At 42.5% G+C, this 23,452-nt stretch overlaps 1 protein-coding gene across 1 annotated transcript; it reads right to left on the bottom strand.

Moving 5' to 3' along the window:
* Positions 1–6,998: 6,998 nt before the first annotated feature.
* Positions 6,999–21,439, bottom strand: LOC134395790 (zinc finger protein 850-like). Its single transcript, XM_063121951.1, has 3 exons — positions 20,142–21,439; positions 10,480–10,531; positions 6,999–8,530 (listed from the first exon to the last, which is right to left on the bottom strand). The coding sequence occupies exons 1-3, from the start codon at positions 21,354–21,356 to the stop codon at positions 7,206–7,208; spliced, it is 2,592 nt and encodes an 863-aa protein (XP_062978021.1). The 5' UTR covers positions 21,357–21,439; the 3' UTR covers positions 6,999–7,205.
* Positions 21,440–23,452: the final 2,013 nt, after the last annotated feature.

Genomic DNA, 23,452 nt, shown 5'->3' with positions numbered 1-23,452 from the left:
CAGTTTCTTTGGATACAGTACCAAATAAAGAAAAGAATATGGCTGAAGGGGGAAAAGCAATGGACAGCAACTTTCCCTCCCTAGCAGAAATTAAGGCAGTTATTGTAGAGAATAATATCATCATTTTTAAAAAAATGGATCAGCAAATGAATGAATTTAGACAACAAATGCGTGTTCTTTCGGATAAGACCGCAGAAAACTCGGATAAGATCAAAGAGATAGAGGCAAAAGCGGAATTGGACCAGAAGAAGCAAGAGGCTTTTGAAAAATCAACAAATATTCAATTTAAGGAATGGGAATTACGTCTGATTGCCTTGGAAGACCAATCTCGTAGATCTTCGATTCGAATAAAGCAGCTGAAGCAGATACAAGGAGAAGATCTTAGAGAAATCATTCTGAACTGGTTCAAAGAGCTGATGCCTGACATACCAATAGATGGATCGGATCTGGACCGAGTCCACCGCGTGGGGGGGCAAAACTACAAAGGGACTAGAGATATTTTGGTGAAATTTGGTAACTATTATAAAAAAGAGCAAATCATGAAAGAATTGAGATCTTTGACCCAGTTACAATATAAAGGCAAAGCAGTGCAAATTTATAATGATCTTTCTCAACATACATTAAATTGGAGACGGAGTATTAAACCAATAACTGGAATGTTAATGCAGAACAAAATTCCATATGCATGGGGTTACCCGGTGTTCTTAAGATTTACATATGGGAGGAGGGAACACAGAGTAACCTCATTGGATCAAGGTAAAGAATTGCTGAAGAGGCTGGGTCTGGATGGGGAAGCAAATGGGGCTGGAGTGGGTGGGGGAGGGAATGAGGCTGGGACATCTGGAGAGTAAGAGAATTGTTAATTATGTTTGGAGATAATTGCAAATAGAAATGCTAATATAGAAACCTGCCGGCCAGGCGCAGCACTGCCTCCCCCCCCCTTTAAAGTAGATGGCTGGAGTACTAGACTCACGGGGATATGGGGGGGGATTAGAGTGGGGGGGTGGGGAGGGGGGGAAGGTAGGAGAGGAGGGATTGGGGTAGGAGGGTGGGGGTTTTATGTATGGAGTTTGTTTTTTTATGTAAGCAAGTTTGAATTGCTGAGCACAAGGGATCGGAAGAGATTTCAAAAGGGTGATTATGGATAAAAAGATAAAGGTATCAACACTCAATGTTAAAGGTTTGGGAGCAGTCGTGAAAAGGAAGAGAATAGAACAAATGCTTAATAAAGAGGGATCAGATATTATAATGGTCCAAGAGACACACCAAGGCTCCGAGAATTCGAATATGATAAAATTAAAGTGGTTAGCCTATTATGAAAAGTCATTAGGGACATCGAAAAAAAATGGAGTGGCCACTTTGATTTCAAAAAAAAGTGGGTTTATATTAGAAGAAGTAAAAAAGGATGATAAGGGCAGATATCTTATGTTAAAAGGTAAAATTGAGGGAAAGGTCTATACTTTGATTAATGTTTATGCCCCAAATGAGAGGCATAGAGAGTTTTTTATAAAGTTGTTTAAAGAAATAGAAGAATTTAAGGAGGGGTATGCTATATTAGCTGGGGATTTTAATATGGTTATGGATAATAAACGGGACAGGTCAAATCCCACTAATGCTGAAAAGAGGAACAATATGACTATATTGAATAAATTAGTAAAAGAAAATGATTATTTAGATTCGTGGCGTTTACTTAACGGGAATAGGCCTGGATTTTCATACTTTTCCCCAGTTCATCATACATACTCCAGGATAGATTATATATTTGTTTCAAAAGATTTTGCAACAAGGATTTGTAAAATGGAAATGGGGGTAATAAAAGTAACTGATCATGCCTTGTTAAGTCTAGAATTTACAGTTAAGAAAGATTATAAAGAGGCATATAGATGGAAGTTGAACACAAAGATATTGAAATACAATAAAATAGTAGATAAAATTCGGAAGGAACTGTCGGAGTCATGGGAAATTAATGAAAAAGGAGGAACAGCTGGGTCAGTCATTTGGGACACCATGAAGGCTGTAGCAAGAGGAATCTGTATTAGAGAAACATGTAGTTTAAAAAGACAACAACGTGCAGAACAGGAAAAGTTAGAGATAGAAATTAAAAACTTGGAGGAAAGATATTGGCGAGTTAAAGATAAATATAAATTAGTGGAAATACAAGCTAAGAAGAAACAATTAGAAAATTTAAATATAGAAGAGATTCAAAAGAATTTAATGTATATGAAAAGGGAATATTTTGAAAACAGTGATAAGAACTCGAGGTTGCTTGCCAAGCTCACACAAAAAGAAAAAGGGAGGAATGGGATAGAAACGTTGAAAGATAGCCGAGGGAATTATTGTCATGCAATGAAAGCTAAAATAAAAATATTTCAGGAATTTTATCAGGAATTGTATAAGGGTAAAGAAATTCAACAAGAAAAGGTGGAGGAGTATATTGGAAGGTTTATAAAGAAGGGAATAAAATTAGAATATAAGGAGTTAATGGAGTCAGTAATAACTCAAAGAGAAGTTGAAGAGGTTATTGATAAATTAAAAGTTGGTAAATCACCGGGAGCAGATGGTTTGGGTCCAGAATATTATAAGGTCTTCAAAGACTGTTTAGTTCCAAAATTAATGGAACTTTATAATAGGATATTATCAGGAGAGAAGATACCTGAATCATGGGAACATTCAGTGATAATTCTGATCCCAAAACCAGATAAAGATTTGACTAATCCCGATTCTTATAGACCTATTTCTTTAATAAATCAGGATGCTAAAATTTTTACATCTATTATGGCCAAACGGCTAAATAAATTTTTGGCAGAATATATAGGAGCAGATCAATGTGGGTTTGTGGTAGGAAGGCATATGCATAATTTAGTGGGTAGAGTTTTAAATGTAATAAATGTAATAAAAAAAGCAAATATTAAGGCAGGTATTATGGCATTAGATATTTTTAAAGCTTTTGATTGTGTGAGCTGGCAGGCACTAAAGAGTATTATAGATAAATTGGGATTTGGAAATAAATTTAAAAATGTAATAGAACAGCTATATTCCCAAAATACGGCGGTAGTGGTGGTAAATGACGGACTTACTGAAAAGATACGACTAGCCAGAGGAACAAGACAAGGATGTCCGCTCTCGCCGGTCCTGTTTGTAATGGTTATGGAAGTTTTGGCGAAGGCACTAAGGGAGGATGAAGAGTTAGAAGGAATTGGAGAGGTAAGGGAAATAAAGTTAAACATGTTTGCGGATGACACTTTATTGACCATTAAGAATCCATTAAGAAAACTAGAAAGAATTAAATATCAGTTGAGGGAATTTGAGGAAATTACAGGGTTAAAAATAAATTGGTCTAAATCAGAGATGATGTTGTTTAACTATACCAAGAAGGAAGAAAAGGATTGGGAATTTAAGGGAATGGAATTGAAAGTTAAGAATGAGATTAAATATTTGGGAATTAAAATTACAAAAAATTTAGAGAATCTTGAAAAGGAAAATTTAACGAGGTTAAAGAAAGAGGTATTAGAGAAATTGGAGAAATATAAAAGATTAAATTTATCTTGGTTCGGAAGAATAGCCTTAATAAAAATGAAGATATTAGCTAAAATTAATTTTGTATTTAGAATGTTACCTATAAAAATATCAGAAACCGAGATAAAAAGTTGGCAAAATATTATTAATAAATATTGTAATGGAGAAAAGAGAGCAAGAGTGAATAAAAATAATTGGTACCTAAGCCAAAAAAAGGGGGGAATGGGTCTCCCAAACATAAAATTATACTACGTAGCAAATAGATTAAGACATGTTGTAGAAGCAATTATGGGAGTAGGAGATTTATATTGGATGGAAGAAAAAACCATAAATAAGGTAGAGATGAATTTGGAGAATGTTTTTTTTAAAGACGGAGGAAGAAAGTGGGTTGGAAGTATAGATAATCCACTCCTGAGGACTCAATGGGAAATTTGGAGTAAATTTAAAGGGAAGCTGCTTCCGAGCAACTCTCCCTTAGCACCGATAATAATGTTAAAGAATTTCCCAGAGGATCTAAAGGGTAGATTATGTAAAATATTAAAAGAGAAAAATAAAATAAGATTAAAGGATTGGGTAAGAGATATTAAAACAAGAGAGGATATGGAAAATTTGTTAAAGGAGAAGAAGCTATCTTGGCTAGAATATGGTCAATTAGAACAATGGAATAAAAAGTGGATTAAAGATAATAGAATGTGCAGAAAGATGACGAGGTTTGAAGAATTAGTAGTAAGTAAGGAGGAAGGGAAAGGAGGTAGTATAGTTTCAAAAGGATTAATGAGTGAAATATATAAAATATTGTTAGAGAAGGAGTTTAGAGAGAATACAGAGAAAATGGTTTGGGAATCAGATTTGAAGATACAAATAGGGCGACAGAGCTGGGAGGGACTATGGAAACAAAGAGTGTTGAGAAGTTTATCAGTAAGAATAAAGGAGAATTATTTTAAAATTCTATGGAGGTGGTACCTAACCCCGGTTAGATTGAATAAGATAAGTGATCAACATTCAGCAAATTGTTGGAGAGGTTGTGGGGAAAAAGGAACGTATTTACATATGTGGTGGCAATGCAAATATGTACAAAGATTATGGAAGATGGTGTTCTCAGAAATTGAAGAAATAGTGGGAATGAAAATAGAACAAACACCAAAAATAGCATTGCTGTCACTATTTGAAGATATAAAGTGTGGAAAAGGAACTATAGAGCTGATATCGAATTTGTTGGTTGCAGCACGACTGATGGTAGCTAGGAACTGGAAGATCCAAGGGGAATACTCTATTGAGGAATGGTATAAAGAAGTCTGGGACATAGCCATTAATGATAAACTGACATGTAATATTAAGTGGAGAAAAGGCGTAACTAAAATAAATGAGTTCGAAGGAATTTGGAAACAGTTCCTAGTGTTTGTGTTTACTAAGGGAAGTGGGAAACCACCAGCAGAAGAAACGATTAGATTTTGGACTCAAGAATGATCCCGAGGTGGGGGGTGCACTTTTATGTTAAGAACGAAGATGTTGTAGTATGATAAGGTATATGTAATAGTTTTTGATATTTGTACTCAACAATCATTCAATATGTATGCAGTAGATATTTGATGTGTTTTTTTCTTATTGTGTTTTGTTTCAGTTATATTTTGGTAATGTTTATCTATTTTTATATAGTGTTGAAAATGAATAAAAATTTAATAATAATAAAAAAAAAGCATCAAAAATAATGGTCAAGTTGATCTTTGAGGTTTACAAAAATAACACGCTACATTAAAGCTCCCATCACTTGGCCCAAAGAAGTAGGTCCAGAAATACCTTTAGATCAGATGGATAGTTATCTTCTACATTTGGATCAACTCACAAGACTTCTCTGCTCAGGCATCAACCCTGGGAGGAGCTCAAAGGAACTCAGGGCTTTCGGGCACCACGGAAACAACAGGGGAGTTTTTTTTTCTGTTGCTTTTGAGCCTATAAGCAAGAAGGAGGAAGCCAAAGGGTTCCTTGCAGGCTTCCAAAACAACTGCCCCCCTTCTTCCAATTCTGGGCAGGTGGAGGTGGCCCTGATGCAACCCCACAGCAAAAAGACCCTGAGCCCACTGAGGGATCATTTCAGGCACAATCCAATGCAAATTTAGCAGGGGGAAACGTCCTACAATTCCTGGCTGGGGAATATTGGGAATTGTAGTACTTTTTTCCATTGAAACACGCATTGCTTTGTTCCCTTATCTTTTCCATGGTCAGTCCAGAGAGGTGGGCTTGGGAAGGCAGAAAGAGGGAGACCCTGGCTATTCCCTTGAAACGGCGCACAAAGACACCCCCCCTTGCCCAAGCCTGGTGGCATCAAGCTCGGAGCAGAACAGGAAGCCTTTTTGGGGGGTGGGAGGTGCCCCTAAAGTAAAGGGCGCAGCTCATTTCACCTGCAGTTTTTTCAAGGGCAAAATGGGTAAATTTTGTAATGAGTTTGTAAAAAGGTTTAGGCGGAGCTAAAAAGAAATGGGGGGGGGGGGGCTTGGCCCTTCTCATCGACCCCCTGGCCTCACTCCTGGGTTGCTCAAAGCTCGAATTTCCTGCAGAGATGCTACCGGATCTTTGCACCGCTTTCTCCTTGCGCAGGAGACCCAGGCGTGGTCGCGCAATGCAAAAATGCAAGTCCGGGCGCACGTTGCAGCTGGTTGCATGGAAAAGACCCACCGGGAAGGGGAGTTCTCTCCCCCCCACACACACAGACCCCCACTCTTTCTCCTGCTCTCACCCAAATGTTGCGCCTGGAATTCTTGCCCCGCTTTAGCTCTTTCCCCGGGAAACACACGAGGCGGGCGGTCTCCCAGCACGCCTTGCAGAGATCCAGGTGCAGAGGTGGGGGGGGGGATGAATTGCAAAGAGACGTCACTTCTGGCTCTCTAAGAACAGCAGGTAAGACCTGACTTCAGGGCTGCTCTATGGACCATATCTCTAGGGTGCCCCGATCCCTTCTCTTTGCATTGGGCGCTGTCCAAAGAGGCCGCGTTCGCTCAGGAGCCGGAAGTGTCGCTGCAGGAGGAGACGCTTCTGCCATTCGGAGTCCTCCAACGGGCGATGAACTGAACTCTGGTTCCCAGAGAAGCAGGACTTTTTAACGTGTGCGTGCGTGCGTGTGAAATAGTGAGCAAACGCACCAGCATTTTCCAGGAAGGGGAAAAAACCTTTTGGGGGAAATAGCAAAGCACTGCTTTGGGGGGATGATCCCGAGACCGCGGAACATATGGCCAGGCGTCAGGATTTTGCGTCCTGAAAACATGTTTCTCTTCTTTCCAGGTTGTTCTTTTCTTTCACAGACTACGAAATTGTTGATTGTGTTTTATTATTTTATTGATTAAAACAGAATGGAATGATTTATACAGAACATGAAAGTCACTTTGTACACAATAGCCATTTCAAGATAAAACATCACAGTAATAATAAGGGATATAATCAGAACTGAAATAGTGTAATCAAACAAAAGATCAAACTATGTATAATAGCATGTCCTCTGATTTTTAATATTTTTTAAGCAAGATTCATCTCATAGGAATTCGTTTATTCTAGCTGAATTTCTGGAAATACAGCAAGGTTTGATATATTATGGTTGATTTTAAGATGATCTGATCATTTTATGGTGCCCCCTCTTCATGCATTCTTTGATGACGTGCAAAGCCTGTGCTAAACCGAAAGCTCTTTTCACATTTTAATCATTTATAGGGTTTCTCTGCTGTGTGGATTTTCTGATGAGAAGTCAGACTTGAACCCTGATTGAAGCTCTTTCCACACTCAAAGCAAGGATATGGTTTCTCTCCTGTGTGGGTTCTTTGATGTATAGAAAGGCTTGTACTCTGACTGAAGCTCTTTCCACATTCAAAGCATTTATATGGCTTCTCCCCCGTATGGATTCTTTGATGGCAAATAAGATATGTGTGATTACTGAAGCTTTTTCCACATGTAAGGCATGTATAATGTTTCTCTCCTGTGTGGATTCTAAGATGCACTTTAAGGTGTGAGCTCTGACTAAAGCCCTTTCCACACTCCATGCATCTATATGGCTTCTCCCCTGTATGCATTCTTCGATGGGAAGAAAGGTGTGAGCTCTGACTGAAACTTTTTCCACAAACCAAGCACTTGTATGGTTTGTCCCCTGTGTGAATTCTCTTATGTAAAATGAAGCCTACCCTGAAACTGAATTTCTTCCCACATTCCAAACATGTATATGGTTTTTCCCCTGTGTGGATTCTTTGATGTTGAGTTAGGCTTTGGCTAGTACTGAGGCTCTTTCCACACTCCATGCATTTATATGGTTTTTCTCCAGTGTGGATTTTTTGATGTTGAATTAGGCTATGGCTATGACTGAAGCTCTTTCCACACTCCATGCATTTATATGGTTTTTCTCCAGTGTGGATTCTTTGATGTTGAGTTAGGCTATGGCTATGACTGAAGCTCTTTCCACACTCCATGCATTTATATGGTTTTTCTCCAGTGTGGATTTTTTGATGTGAAGATAGTCCTGAAGTGTCTGTGAAGCTCTTTCCACACTCAAAGCATCTGTATGGTTTCTGCCCTGTATGAATTCTTTCATGTATAATAAGTTTTTCTCTCTGACTGAAGCTCTTTCCACACTCCATGCATTTATACTGTTTTTCTCCAGTGTGGTTTTTTTGATGTGAAGTTAGTCCTGAAGTGTCTCTGAAGCTCTTTCCACACTCAAAGCATGTGTAAGGTTTCTCCCCCGTGTGAATAGAGCAGTGTGCATTAAGTTTCGATTTGAAACAGAACTTTTTTCCACATGAAGGACACTCATACTTTCTCTTTCCCTTCTGGTGTTCTTGCTGGATTGGGGGTTGTCTGAAGCCATCAGCCTGGCTAAAAATGGCTTCCTTCCTCTCATTCTCATCTTGATTGTCCCCCTGCCTCCTTGATCCATCTTCATCCTGAAAGATCCCTTCCTTAGTTTTGTCCTGCTTTGTTCTTTTCGATGTGATCTGACATGGTTCCTGGGAACAATTACTATTCTGTCCATCACCTGCTAGAACAGGTAGAAAGAATGATCAGTTGTGGTTTCCAACATGGCAATTGAAACATTTCTAGTAGCCCTGGTGGACCAACTGTGCTAAGAGTGCAAATCTATCCATCTTTAAAAAAGAAGAAGCATTACAGCTCCAAGTGGATTGGAAAATGCTGGGAGCTGCAGAACATTTTTTTTGTCTAAACATGGCTAGGATTGCATCCTAAATTTTAAGTACCACAAATGACCTGCAAAGGACATTTACTAGAGAAAAATGAGCAGCCCTTCCAGAGACAACATAATTGGAGCTCCAAAGGGATTTATTTAATCACTAATGGTTCCACCTCCATTTATTTTGAAACTTTTCAGTGAAGCAGTCAGTGAACTGACTTAGAAAGCAATAACCCACAGCAGACATTTTAAACACCAATATTAAAAAAAAAAAAGAACAGCAGAGGGTGAAATAGAACACCTTTGAGGTTCATCCACTTCCATGAAGCAGCTGGAATTATTATTATTATTATTATTATTATTATTATTATTATTATTATTATTTTAAAATCATCTAATGAGGGAAGCAGTTAAGAACATAAGTTGTTCAGCGCTGGGTCTGATAAAGGGTCCAGGACTCTTGTCACATTGGGGCCAATCAACGGCCCGCAGAAAACTCACAAGCAGGACATGATCATTTAGAAACAAGTTGAAAAGCATTGGTCCCAAGAAATCCTTCACTGGAAGAATTGATCATTTATTCCCATAAACCGCCCAGAGAGCTTCAGCTATGGGGCGGTATATAAATGTAATTAATCAATCAATCTTTGCTTTGTGTGATTTTGCCAGTTAAAGAGCCGTAAGAGGACCTCTCCTCACATTCCATGACTGCCAAGTTTGCTTAGGAGACTTTGGTGAGGGACTCTGTCAAGAGCCTTTTGGAAGTCCAAATAAACAATGCAGAATCATAGAATAGCAGAAATGGAAGGGGCCTATAAGGCCATCGAGTCCAACCCCCTGCTAATGCAGGAATCCACCTTAAAGCATCTCTGACAGATGGTTGTCCAGCCGCCTCTTGAAGGCATCTAATGTGGGAAAGCCCACAACCTCCCTAGGCAGGGCTGGGCAGGCGGGGTGGGGGGCAGTGGAGCCTACTCCAAGTCCCCCTGGGCAAAGTTGCTTGATTTTTCTGTTTTTTGAAGATGAATTTGCCCAAAGAAAAGCACATAAATCATTTCTGAATGTGAAGAAGTGATGTCTTATACACATCTTGAATAAAAGTGCTTGCCATTGCCTTATTTATAAATCGTTCTAGTTCATATGTATTTAGAACTGATTAAATATACTTAATAAGTGGTTTGAAATGGGACCTACATTTCCCATTGGCCCGGGCCTATTAATAGCTTTGCCCTGACGTGTCCCTAGTTAACTGGTTCCATTGTCGTACTGCTCTAACAGGATTTTTTCCCTGATGTCCAGCCAGAATCTGGCTTCCTTTAACTTGAGCCCATTATTCTGTGTCCTGCACTCTGGGAGGATCGAGAAGAGATCCTGGCCCTCCTTCTCTATGACAACCTTTCAAGTATTTGAAGAGTGCTCTCATGTCTCCCCTCAATCTTCTCTTCTCCAGGCTAAACATGCCCAGTTCTTTCAATCTCTCTTCATAGGGCTTTTTTCCAGACCGCTGATCATCCTGGTTGCCCTCCTCTGAACACACTCCAGCTTGTCTGCGTCCTTCATGAATTGTGGAGCCCAGAACTGGACGCAATACTCTAGATGAGGCCTAACCAGGGCCGAGTAGAGAGGAACCAGTACCTCACGTGATTTGGAAGCTATACTTCTATTAACGCATCACAAAATAGCATTTGCTTTTTTTGCAGCCACATCACAATGTTGGCTCATATTCAGCAGAATCACCCCTTTCCACATGTTTATTGACACCCTCAAGAACTCTGAATGGTTAGTGTGACATTTCTTACTTTTCCGGAGGCCGAGTTGATTCTTTTTCAGCCGGGCTCTTTTTTGCTTCATCTTTTGTCACTAATATTTCCCTCAGTTCCCCAGACTCCCTTCCCGAAAACGGTGTTTAAGGCCTGCTGAAACAAATCAAACTATATTTACTTTCTAAAGGATAACTGGGAAGAGACTAAGGCCATGGCTACAACAGGCTTATATCCTGGGATTGTCCCGGGATCATCACTGTGTATCCAAATGACACACAGGGGACCCCGGGAGCAGACAGCGACGACCCCTCTATTTGCCTGGGATAATCCTTAGGTCTAGCTAAGGCCTAAGTTAGGGTGACCCTATGAAAAGGAGGACAGGGCACCTGTAGCTTTAACAGTTGCATAGAAAAGAGCATTTCAACAGGTGTCATTTGTATGCATGTCGCACCTGGTGAAATTTCTTCTTCATCACAACAGTTAAAGCTGCAGGAGCTATACTGCAGCTATACTGTGACCAGATTTAAAAGAGGGCAGGGTATCTGCACCTTTAACTGTTGTGATGAAGAGGAAATTTCACCAGGTGCGACATGCACACAAATGACACCTGCAGGAATTCCCCTTTCTGTGCAACTGTTAAAGTTACGGGAGCCCTGTCCTCCTTTTCATAGGGTCACCCCATAAACCACCCCATAGCCGAAGCTCTTTGGACAGATTGCAAAAGTTTAAAAAGTATACAAAATCTAAAACTATAAAAATGTAAAAAGAACAGTATAAAACAACAGTATCCCTTTAAACAACAACAACAGCTGAATTTGCTTTGATGGACTTACTGGGAAGACAACTGAGAATATTCTCCTCTACCTCTCTTAAAATAAGGTAAGACATCTTGTGACATGCAAATGCCAAACATAAATAAATATATAAATAAATAAATGAAAAAGAATTAAGAATTTGAAAATACGACTGAGTAAAAAGTTGCAATTGCACCGAAGGGAAGACAAATCAAGAGATAACATGTACATCCGCAATGAATTCTGGGTGACGAGCATAAAAAATAATGGTCAAGTCGATCTTTGAGGTTTACAAAAATAACACGCTAAATTAAAACTCCCATCGCTTGGTCCAAAGAAGTAGGCCCAGAAATACCTTTAGATCAGATGGATAGTTATCTTCTACATTTGGATCAACTCACAAGACTTCTCTGCTCAGGCATCAACCCTGGGAGGAGCTCAAAGGAACTCAGGGCTGTCTGGAAGCATGGAAACAACAGGGGAGTTTTTTTTTCTGTTGCTTTTGAGCCTATAAGCAAGAAGGAGGAAGCCAAAGGGTTCCTTGCGGGCTTCCGAAACAACCCCCCTTTTCCCCATTCTGGGCAGGTGAAAGTGGCCCTGATGCCATCCCACAGCAAAAAGACCCTGAGCCCACCGAGGGGTCATTTCAGGCACAATCCAATGCAAATTTAGCAGGGGGAAACATCCTACAATTCCTGGCTGGGGGATGTTGGGAATTGTAGTCCTTTTTTCCATTGAAACTCGCATTGCTTTGTTCCCTTATCCTTTCTATGGTCCGTCTGGAGAGGTGGGCTTGGGAAGGCAGAAAGAGGGAGACCCTGGCTATTCCTTTGAAACAGCACCCAAAGCCCCCCCTCCCTTTGCCCCTGGCCTGGTGGCATAAAGCTCAGAGCAGGACAAGAAGCTTTTGGGGGGGAGGCACCCCCAAAGTAAAGGGCGCAGTTCATTTCACCTGCAGGTTTTTCAAGGACAAAATGGTAAACTTTCTAATGAGTTTGTAAAAATGTTTAGGGGGAGCTAAAAAACTAAATAAAGGGGAGGGGGCTTAGCAACCCTCTCGTCGACCCCTGGCTTCACTCCTGGGTTGTGCAAAGCTCGAATTTCCTGCAGAGTTGCAACCTGGAGGAGATCTACACTGATACATGATAAGTTGTTTTGTCAGTCAGTAAACGTATTATGTTATACCGATTTTAAACATCCGTAAGCAGGATCTACACGACTGCTTTAAAACAGTTTATAACAGTAGCGACAACGATTTGAGGGCCAGGACACACTCCTACACTAAGCAGGATATGACACTTTGAAAACATTTTGAAGACTGTACGGGGAGTGTGTCCTAGTTATTAGTACGTTTCTCACAGTTTTCTTCTCCGGTAGGTATGCAGCGATCTGGGCCACACAATGTATCTTTTAACGGTTTTTTCTGCTTATGGTTCCTCTCACTTCCTCTTTTCTTCCATTCTCTTCCTCCGGAGGCTGTGCTTTTTCTGGGGCTGCGTTCAAATTCACACTGTTTGGGCAGGACAGCTGACTTTTTCGTTGCACAGGAGTAAGGTAGTAGACACTATAAACCAAACTAACCTTGAAAATCCTCTACAAACACTCGATCCTCCGGGAACTGGAAACGGAACTGCATGCAAAGAGGAACAGGAGGCAAGAATGTGCAAAAAAAACCAGCATGCAACTACAGCTGCTGAAAGAAAAGGAACACGCCTCTAGGAAGCTGATTGGCTTACAAAAAATAAATGTGTGTGTGTGGGGGGGGAAGAACGCTTAGCTATGATACAATTCGGGCACATAAGAGATCATACTACGAGTTATAAGAATAACATCAGAAAATATAGAGTAAGCGGGGAAAAAGATACAAACCAAGCGTCATGTGGCTGGATAAGAGGAAATACGCAATTAAAAACATTTATAAGTGGTTTATCCACCTATGGATAAACCTATGGGTCTCCTCCATCTTTGCACCCAGATACCCCCTTTTCTCTCCGATTTTTCCTTGCGCAGGAGACCCGGGAGTGGTCGCGCCTTGCAAAAATGCAAGTCCGGGCGCACGTTGCAGCTGGTTGCATGGAGAAGACCCACCGGGAAGGGGGGTTCTCCTCCCACCCACCCCCACTCTTTCTCCTGCTCTCACCCGAATGTTGCGCCTGGAATTCTTGCCCCGGTTCAGCTCTTTCCTGGGAGACGCGCGAGGCGGCCGATCTCCAAGTGCGTGGATCAAATGCAAACAGAGTCACTTCTGGCTCCCTTTGCACACCAGGAAAGAGCCGACCGCAGCTCTGGTTCCCAGAGAAACAGGACTTTTTAATAAGTGTGTGTGGGGGACGGTGTAAAAGCCGGAACGGAACTGAACAGGCCGGAACAGCACCATTGTATTAAAAAACCACACCAAAAACAGTGGCATGTGTTAGCAACACTTGAGAACAATATTTTAGGACTAAAACCATACCAATATTATATCACTATTAACCCCAAAACTCATCCGGAACAGAATGGGATGGCCGGAACGGCCACTAGGGAACGAGCAATACCAACCAAACTCACCAGTCATGCATAAGTAAATGGCAGGGATGCAATAAGCCACAAAAGTTGCCCCGAAACCACATTCAGATACCTGTTCCGGGCAAAAACGTGTATTGCGCAAAACGGCCCGTAGCGGCAGCTTCCCAATGAGGTAAGTGAACCAAACTCACCAGATGCACATAACTAGGTGGGACAAATATAGAAAGCTCCAAAAGTTGCCCCAAAACCACGTTCAGATACCCATTCCGGACAAAAACGCGTATTGCGCAAAACAGGTCGTAACGGCAGCTTCCCAATGAGGAAAGTCAACCAAACTCACGAGATGCACATGACAAGGTGGGACAAATATAGAAAGCTCCAAAAGTTGCCCCGAAACCACGTTCAGATACCCGTTCCAGGCAAAACGCGTATTTCACAAAATGGGCCGTAACAGCAGCTTCTCAATGAGGAAAGTCAACCAAACTCACCAGATGCACATAACTAGGTGGGACAAATATAGAAAGCTCCAAAAGTTGCCCCAAAACCACGTTCAGATACCCATTACGGGCAAAAACGCGTATTGCGCAAAATGGGCCGTAACGGCAGCTTCCCAATGAGGAAAGTCAACCAAACTCACCAGATGCACATAACTAGGTGGGACAAAGAAAGAAAGCTCCAAAAGTTGCCCCGAAACCACGTTCAAATACCCGTTCCGGGCAAAAACGCGTATTGCGCAAAATGGGCCGTAACGGCAGCTTCCCAATGAGATAAGTGAACCAAACTCACCAGATACACATGACAATGTGGGACAAATATAAAAAGCTCCAAAAGTTGCCCCGAAACCACGTTCAGATACCCGTTCCGGGCAAAAATGTGTATTGCGCAAAATGGGCCGTAACGGCAGCTTCCCAATGAGATAATTGAGCCAAACTCACCATATGCACATAACTAGGTGGGACAAAGAAAGAAAGCTCCAAAAGTTGCCCCAAAACCACGTTCAGATACCCGTTCCGGGCAAAAGTCCGTATTGCTCAAAACGGGCCGTAATGATAACTTCTCTATGAGGTAAGTCAACCAAACTCACCAGACACACATTACTAGGTGGGACAGATGTAAAAAGCTCCAAATGTTGCCCCGAAACCAGGTTCCAATACCCATTCCAGGCAAAAACCCATATTGCTCAAAACGGGCCGTAACGGCAGCTTCCCAATGAGGTAAGTCAACCAAACTCACCAGAAGCACATTACTAGAAGGGACAGATATAATAACCTCTGAAATTTCCATGAAAGTCAGGTTCTGTTACCCATTCCGGGCCGTAGTTCATATTCCCAAAATTAGCTGGAAAAGAAAATTATGGGTGAGGAAAATGAGGCATTATCTAATGTCGGGAAATTGCCTCGAAAGGCAACTTCTATGTGTGTGAATGCAATCAAATAAACTACTTTCATTGTACTAACTGGAACATTTAATAAACTTTCTCAGAATCCAGAGTGAAGTTCTGCAAAGATGGTTTCCTACAGAAGCCCATAGTTGTCATGTGGTTTGATAGTGTGCTTAAAATATCAGTCTATGATGGCATTGTTGGGGTTGGCCTGTCTCATTCTATCATGAAGCTTACAATGACCTGTGGCTATTCACATCTTTCAACCTAACTTATCCCACAGGGTTATTACAAAATTGGGAAAGGCCATTGTAGTTCACCATGCGTGGGTGGGATAAAAATGTTCTGTCAAAAAAGCCCAGGTCTTTTGAGGATTACCATGGGAGTACTGGAGGCTGCATTCCAGGAAGTCCAAAAACGCGGCCCCCAACCCCTTCCAGGGCTGATGGAGGCCTTCCCCCTCAGCCCTTTCCCCCAGGAAATTGGGTGCCAGTCCCGGTTGCCCTGGAGATCTCCGTTCTTCCAGAGTTCTCCTGGGTTTTCCGGGTCATCTGGTCACCCTTATCACACCAGGAGACAAAGTGTTAATGCCCACATTCCACAATCTTGACAGGTACCCCTCCCCTCCCCAAACATGGAATTTATTTTTAAAAGCCAATCACACAGCTTTTAATTGAATGTTAGGTGTCTTGAATAAGTTAGCCCCATGTGAATAAGAGGGAGCTAGGTTGACCATTTGTTTGATTCAGTATAACCCATTGTCATTGGCTGTGATGTTCTGAAGCTTTATTAACATATACGCTTCTTTAGTCATATTCTTTATGAAAACATGAATACAAGAAAAATAACCACAAACAGTAAGAACAAAAACAATGTACATAATATCTATCTATATACTCTCTCTCTCTCTCTCTCTCTCTCTGTGTGTGTGTGTGTGTAAATGTAAATGCTAACATATAGCACCTGTTAACATAATTTTTTGCCTACAGTGTAGATTATTCATTTCTCACAACACTTTGGACATTTGAATATACCACGAGAAGCTTGATTTATCTCAAGGCAAGAGAGATGGTACCAGTCCTGACATGCTCCCTCGCACAGAACCATGGTGTCCTCCTTGGGTTTCTTGCACTGATCACCCATTAAGCACAAAGACCAAGATGAAGTGTAATACTGTTGTATTGCTGAAGATAAGAACTGTAGAGAATGTTCCTTTGGGTGATTTTCTAGAAACAGGACTATTGAATTGCTTAATTTCTCTCTGATTTATTTGCTTCTTTATTCTCTGCTGCTGTCTCTGCATTAAACTTGGCCATGGAAGAAGTGATTTGTGCTTGAGAAGTTCATTTGCAATCCATTGCCGTACAGGCACCATGTCTGCTGGGAAAGGGACAGGTGAGCCACTGCGTAGTACATGTGCAAAGAGACATACAAAAACACCACAGTTGTAAGAGTCCTTTGGAACTGGTATATGAAGTGGTGCATGAACGGTCCATTCTGACCAATCGATAGGAGAAGTGGACTGCATCTCTATAAATGTTTGAAGCATGTCAGTGTACTTTGTGGCAATAGTATGTGTGGAATCAAGATACAAAATAATTCTCCACTTGAAGAAAACAATTATTAATATCCAATGAGATCTGTGTATGTTGGTGTGAAAGAGCCAGATGTCCTTCGCCATAACGTCCGATATTCCAAAGTTATATATACTAGTTGTAGACCCATTTAATTCCAGAGACTGCATAATAAACGGGTTCCGGCGCAACTTTTGGAGCTTTCTATATTTGTCCCACCTAGTAATATGAGTCTGGTGAGTTTGGTTGACTTACCTCATTGGGAAGCTGCTGTCTCTGCCCGTTTTGCGCAATATGCATTTTTGCCCGGAACGGGTATCTGAACGTGGTTCCGGGGCAACTTTTGGAGCTTTCTATATTTGTCCCACTTTGTCATGTGCATCTGGTGAGTTTGGTTGACTTTCCTCATTGGGAAGCAGCCGTTACGACCAGTTTTGCGCAATACGCATTTTTGCCCGGAACAGGTATCTGAACGTGGTTTTGGGGCAACTTTTGGAGCTTTCTGTATTTGTCCCACCTTGTCATGTGCATCTGGTGAGTTTGGTTCACTTACCTCATTGGGAAGCTGCCATTACGGCCGGTTTTGCGCAGTACGCGTTTTCCCCCGGAACGGGTATCTGAACGTGGTTTCAGGGCAACTTTTGGAGCTTTCTATATTTGTCCCACCTAGTTATGTGCATCTGGTGAGTTTGGTTCACTTATCTCATTGGGAAGCTGCCGTTACGGCCCGTTTTGCGCAATACACATTTTTGCCCGGAACGGGTATCTGAACGTGGTTTTGGGGCAACTTTTGGAGCTTTCTATATTTGTCCCACCTTGTCATGTGCACCTGGTGAGTTTGGTTCACTTATCTCATTGGGAAGCTGCTGTTATGGCCCACTTTGCGCAAGGACCGAGGGGACAGGAGCAGGCAGAAGTAACATCGGGGCCTGCTCCTACTGGACTCTCCCCCCCCCCCCCACAGGGCAAACTGCCATCTTGGCCCTGTGGGGAAGAAGAAGGACCGAGGGGACAGAGCAGGCAGAAGTAACATCGGGGCCTGCTCCTGCTGGACTCTTCCCCCCCCCCACAGGGCAAACTGCCATCTTGGCCCTCTGGGGAAGAAGAAGGACCGAGGGGACAGGAGCAGGCAGAAGTAACATCGGGGCCTGCTCCTGCTGGACTCTTCCCCCCCCCCAGGGCAAACTGCCATCTTGGCCCTGTGGAGAAGAAGAAGGACCGAGGGGACAGGAGCAGGCAGAAGTAACATCGGGGCCTGCTCCTGCTGGACTCTCCCCCCCCCCCAGGGCAAACTGCCATCTTGGCCCTGTGGGGAAGAAGAAGGACCGAGGGGAACAGGAGCAGGCAGAAGTAACATCGGGGCCTGCTCCTGCTGGACTCTCCCCCCCCCCAGGGCAAACTGCCATCTTGGCCCTGTGGGGAAGAAGAAGGACCGAGGGGAACAGGAGCAGGCAGAAGTAACATCGGGGCCTGCTCCTGCTGGACTCTTCCCCCCCCCCCACAGGGCAAACTGCCATCTTGGCCCTGTGGGGAAGAAGAAGGACCGAGGGGACAGGAGCAGGCAGAAGTAACATCGGGGCCTGCTCCTGCTGGACTCTTCCCCCCCCCCCACAGGGCAAACTGCCATCTTGGCCCTGTGGGGAAGAAGAAAGACCGAGGGGACAGGAGCAGGCAGAAGTAACATCGGGGCCTGCTCCTGCTGGACTCTCTCTCTCTCTCTCTCTCTTTCTTTCTCTCTCCTCCCTCCCTCCCTCCCTCCCTCCTTGACTCCTTTTCCTTGTGTGTCATGTCTTTATTAGATTGTAAGCCTGAGGGCAGGGACTGTCTTTTTTGCTAAGTGTAAGCCGCTCCGAGAGCCTTTTTTGGCTGAGGAGCGGGGTATAAGTATGATAAATAAATAAATAAATAAATACGCGTTTTTGCCCGGAACGGGTATCTGAACGTGGTTTCGGGGCAACTTTTGTGGCTTATTGCAACCCTGCCATTTAGTTATGCATGACTGGTGAGTTTGCTTAATATCGCTCGTTCCCTAGTGGCCGTTCCGGCCATCCCATTCTGTTCCGGACGTCGTTTTGGGAGTTCTGGGGTTAATAGTGATATAATATTGGTATGGTTTTAGTCCTAAAATATTGTTTTCAAGTGTTGCTAACACATGCCACTGTTTTTGGTATGGTTTTTTAATATAATGGTGGTGTTCCAGCCTGTTCCGTTACGTTCCGGCTTTTATACCGTCCCGGAAATAAACCTTTTGGGGGAAATAGCAAAGCACTGCTTTGGGGGGGATTTTGGAAATTTGGCACTACTAAAAATATCCCAGAAACCTCAAATTTAGAATTCACTACAGATTCCTATTTCCTGTCTACTAAAATTTGGCACAAGCTAGGTGGCATTGCTTTGACGCGCAGAGCCACAAACCTGTACACACACACTTGTTCAAAAAGAACAGAAGAAATAGGAATTGTTGTAGATTTATTTATTTATTTATTTATTTATTACATTTTTATACCGCCCAATAGCCGAAGCTATTGGGTGCAAGCTGAATATGAGCCAACAGTGCGATATGGCTGCAAGAAAGGCAAATGCTATTTTGGGCTGCATTAATAGAAGTATAGCTTCCAAATCACGTGAGGTACTGGTTCCTCTCTATTTGGCCCTGGTTAGGCCTCATCTAGAGTATTGCGTCCAGTTCTGGGCTCCACAATTCAAGAAGGACGCAGACAAGCTGGAGCGTGATCAGAGGAGGGCAACCAGGATGATCAGGGGTCTGGAAACAAAGCCCTATGAATTGAGACTGAGGGAACTGGGCATGTTTAGCCTTGAGAAAAGAAGATTGAAGGGAGACATGATAGCACTCTTCAAATACTTAAAAGGTTGTCACACAGAGGAGGGCCAGGATCTCTTCTCGATCCTCCCAGAGTGCAGGACACGGAACAATGGGCTAAAGTTACAGGAAGCCAGATTCCGGCTGGACATCAAGAAAAACTTCCTGACTGTTAGAGCAGTATGACAACGGAACCAATTACTTAGGGAGGTCATGGGCTCTCCCACACTAGAGGCCTTCAAGAGGCAGCTGGACAACCACCTGTCAGGGATGCTTTAATGTGGATTCCTGCATTGAGCAGGGGGGTTCTCGATGGCCTTGTAGGCCACTTCCAACTCTACTATTCCATAATTCTAAGTTTTGAAGTAGTTTTGCTTCTAAGATGGTCTGATGGTTTTATGATGCCTCTTTTATGAGCATCCTTTGGGCCTTTTTAGAGAACACGCTAAGCCATGGTTAGGCCACAAACCCTTTTGCAGAACATGCTAAGCCATAATGTTTAGCTAAAAACTCTTAAACACTGTGGCTTAACGTGTTGTCTGAACAGGGTCTTTCATGAGATGCAATGTGTGTCCTCCACCGAAAGCTCCTTCAACATTCTAAGCATTTATATGGTTTCTCTCCTGATGAGAAGTGAGGCTTTTGCTACAACTGAAACTCTTTCTACATTCAAAGCAAGAATACGGTTTCTCCCCTCTGTGGATTCTTTGATGTACAGAAAGGCTTGCACTCTGACTAAAGCCCTTTCCACATTCAAAGCATTTATATGGCTTTTCTCCCGTATGGATTCTTTGGTGGCAGGTAAGGTATGTGCGATTACTGAAGCTCTTTCCACATGTCAAGCATGTATAAGGTTTCTCTCCTGTGTGAATTCTATGATGCACAGTAAGATGTGAGTTTTGACTGAAGGTCTTTCCACACTCCAAGCATTTGTATGGCTTCTCCCCTGTATGCATTCTTTGATGGGAAGTAAGGTGTGGTTTCTGACTGAAGCTCTTTCCACATTCCAAGCATTTGTATGGTTTTTCCCCTGCATGAAGTCTCTTATGTAAAGTAAGGTATGAGCTGTGATGGAAGCTCTTTCCATACTCCAAGCACTGGTATGGCTTGTCCCCTGTGTGAATTCTCTTATGTAAAATGAGGCTTGAGCTGGAATTAAAATTCTTCCCACATTCCAAACATGTAAATGGTTTTTCCCCTGTGTGAATTCTTTGATGTTGAGTTAGGCTTTGGCTATGACTGAAGCTCTTTCCACACTCCATGCATTTATATGGTTTTTCTCCTGTGTGCACTTTTTGATGGGAAGTGAGGTTGCCAATGTGACTGAAGCTCTTTCCACACTCCAAGCACTTATATGGTTTTTCCCCTGTGTGAACTCTCTTATGTAACACAAGTCCTGTGCTAAAACTGAAATTCTTCCCACATTCCAAACATGAATATGGTTTATCCCCTGTGTGGATTCTTTGATGGGAAGTAAGGTGTTCTTTCTGACGGAAGCTCTTTCCACACTCCATGCATTTATATGGCTTCTCACCTGTATGGATTCTTTGATGGGAAGTAAGGTGTGGTTTCTGATTGAAGTCCTTTCCACACTCCAGGCATTTATATGGTTTCTCTCCAGTGTGCACTATTTGATGGCAAGTGAGGCTCGATTTATGAATGAAACTCTTACCACAATCCAAGCATCTGTATGGCTTTTCACCTGTATGGATTCTTTGATGTGCAGTAAGGTTTGCTTTTTGACTGAAGCTCCTTCCGCACTCCAGGCATTTGTATGGTTTCTTGCCTGTGTGAATTCTACAGTGTACATTAAAGTTTGATTTGTAACAGAACATTTTTCCACATGAAGGACACTTATACTTTCTCTTTCCCTTCTGATGTTCTTGCTGGATTAGGATTTGATTGAAGCCATCAGCCTGGCTAGGATAGCCTTTATTCCTCCCATTCTTGTTTTTATTTGACTCTTGCCTCCTTGATCCATCTTCATCCTCAAAGGTCTCTTCCTCCATTTTGCCCTGCTTTGGTGTTCTTGGTGTGATCAGATGTGGCATTTCGGAATCACAACTGTCCTGTCCATTATCTGTAGAAATAGAAAGAGAGAACTGATCATTCATAAATGCAATTGTGAAACGGAGGCTGCAATCAGTGATCTATTACCTGTTACTGTGAACTAATAACATTATGGTTTCTGACAGAGCAATGGGATGGAAACACTTGTGGTTGCTCTGGTGGACCATAAAATAAAAACTGTTCGAAGGGTGTAATCCTACAACTCCCAGCATGCCCCAGGCAGCTATGGTGGCTGGGGAATGTTGGGAGTTATAAGCTCCTCTTTTTTTGTTACTAAATATGCATATGAATTCATCCTAAATTATGCAATACTACGAATGAGAAGGATCTTGGAATTGTTGTAGATCACAAGCTGAATATGAGCCAACAGTGCGATATGGCTGCAAGAAGGCAAATGCTATTTTGGGCTGCATTAATAGTAGAATAGCTTCCGAATCGTGTGAGGTCCTGGTTCCTCTCTATTCGGCCCTGGTTAGGCCTCATCTAGAGTATTGCGTCCAGTTTTGGGCTCCACAACTCAAGAAGGACGCACACAAGCTGGAGCGTGTTCAGAGGAGGGCAACCAGGATGATCAGGGGTCTGGAAACAAAGCCCTATGAAGGGAGATGGAAAGAACTGGGCATGTTTAGCCTGGAGAAGAGAAGACTGAGGGGAGACATGATAGCACTCTTCAAATACGTAAAATGTTGTCACACAGAGGAGGGCCAGGATCTCTTCTCGATCCTCCCAGAGTGCAGGACACAGAATAACAGGCTCAAGTTAAAGGAAGCCAGATTCCAGCTGGACATCAGGAAAAACTTCCTGACTGTTAGAGCAGTATGACAATGGAAACAGTTACCTAGGGAGGTTGTGGGCTCTCCCACACTAGAGGCCTTCAAGAGGCAGCTGGACAACCATCTGTCAGGGATGCTTTAGGGTGGATTCCTGTATTGAGCAGGGGGTTGGACTCGATGGCCTTGTAGGCCCCTTTCGACTCTGCTATTCTATGATTCTATGAGTGCCACAAATAATTGCAAAAGATGTTTACTGGAGAAAAGAGAGCAGCCCTTCAAGAGACGTCAGAATTGGAGATTCAAAGGAAATCTTTAATGACATCAGCTCCATTCATTTTTAAACTGATGTGCTACTTTTTAGTGAATGCATTCGGCGAAGTCAGTTAGAAAGTAATAACACCTAGCAGACACTTTAGGCGACAAAATCAAATATAAATTAGCAGCATGTGGTTGGTCCAGAAGACCTTTGAGGTTCATCCCACTTATAAGATGGAGCCAGAATAACCCAACTCAGCAGGGAAGCACTTAAGAACTTAAGAAGTGCCGTAATTGATCAGACAAATGGACCATCTAATTCAGCATTCTTTCCAGACTGTGGCCCACAGAAGACCCACAAGCAGCGCATGACCATTTCTGAAAAAGTTGGAAAGCAGTGATCCCAATAAATGCTTCACTGGAAGAACTGTTCATTTATTCCTATTCTCAGATTTGTGTTCGTTAGCAGTTACTGATCCATGAGAGGACCTCTCCTATTACTCTAGGACTGCTAAGTTCTCTCAGGAGACGTTGGTGAGGGACTTTGTCAAAAGCCTTTTGGAAGTCCGGATAAACAGTGTGTACTGGATCACCCTTATTCACATCTTTATGGACACTCTCAAGAACTCTAAGGTTACTGAGACATGACTTACCTTTTCAGAGTCCACGTTGACTCTTTTTCAGCCGGGCTCATCTTTGCTTCATCTTTTCTCACCACTATTTGCTTCAGTTCCCCAGGTGCCTGTCCTGAAAACAGTATTCAAGGCCTGCCAAAACAAAGCAATGAAAAAGAATTAAGAATTTGAATATAAGAATGAGTAAAAAGGAGCAAT

Source organism: Elgaria multicarinata, chromosome 3 (genome assembly GCF_023053635.1).
Source record: "Elgaria multicarinata webbii isolate HBS135686 ecotype San Diego chromosome 3, rElgMul1.1.pri, whole genome shotgun sequence".
Taxonomy (NCBI): domain Eukaryota; kingdom Metazoa; phylum Chordata; class Lepidosauria; order Squamata; family Anguidae; genus Elgaria; species Elgaria multicarinata.
Note: the sequence above shows the minus strand (reverse complement) of the source record. Positions and strands in the feature narration are given on the sequence as shown.

Coding starts and splice junctions, on each gene's coding strand:
- LOC134395790 (XM_063121951.1), bottom strand. CDS start 21,356: ATGTTCTGTTACAAATCAAACTTTAATGTACACTGTAGAATTCACACA. Junction 10,532..20,141: donor GCCTCACTTCTCATCAGGAG/AGAAACCATATA, acceptor TAGTGACAAAAG/ATGAAGCAAAAAAGAGCCCG. Junction 8,531..10,479: donor TCAACTCGGCCTCCGGAAAA/GTAAGAAATGTC, acceptor TACCTGTTCTAG/CAGGTGATGGACAGAATAGT.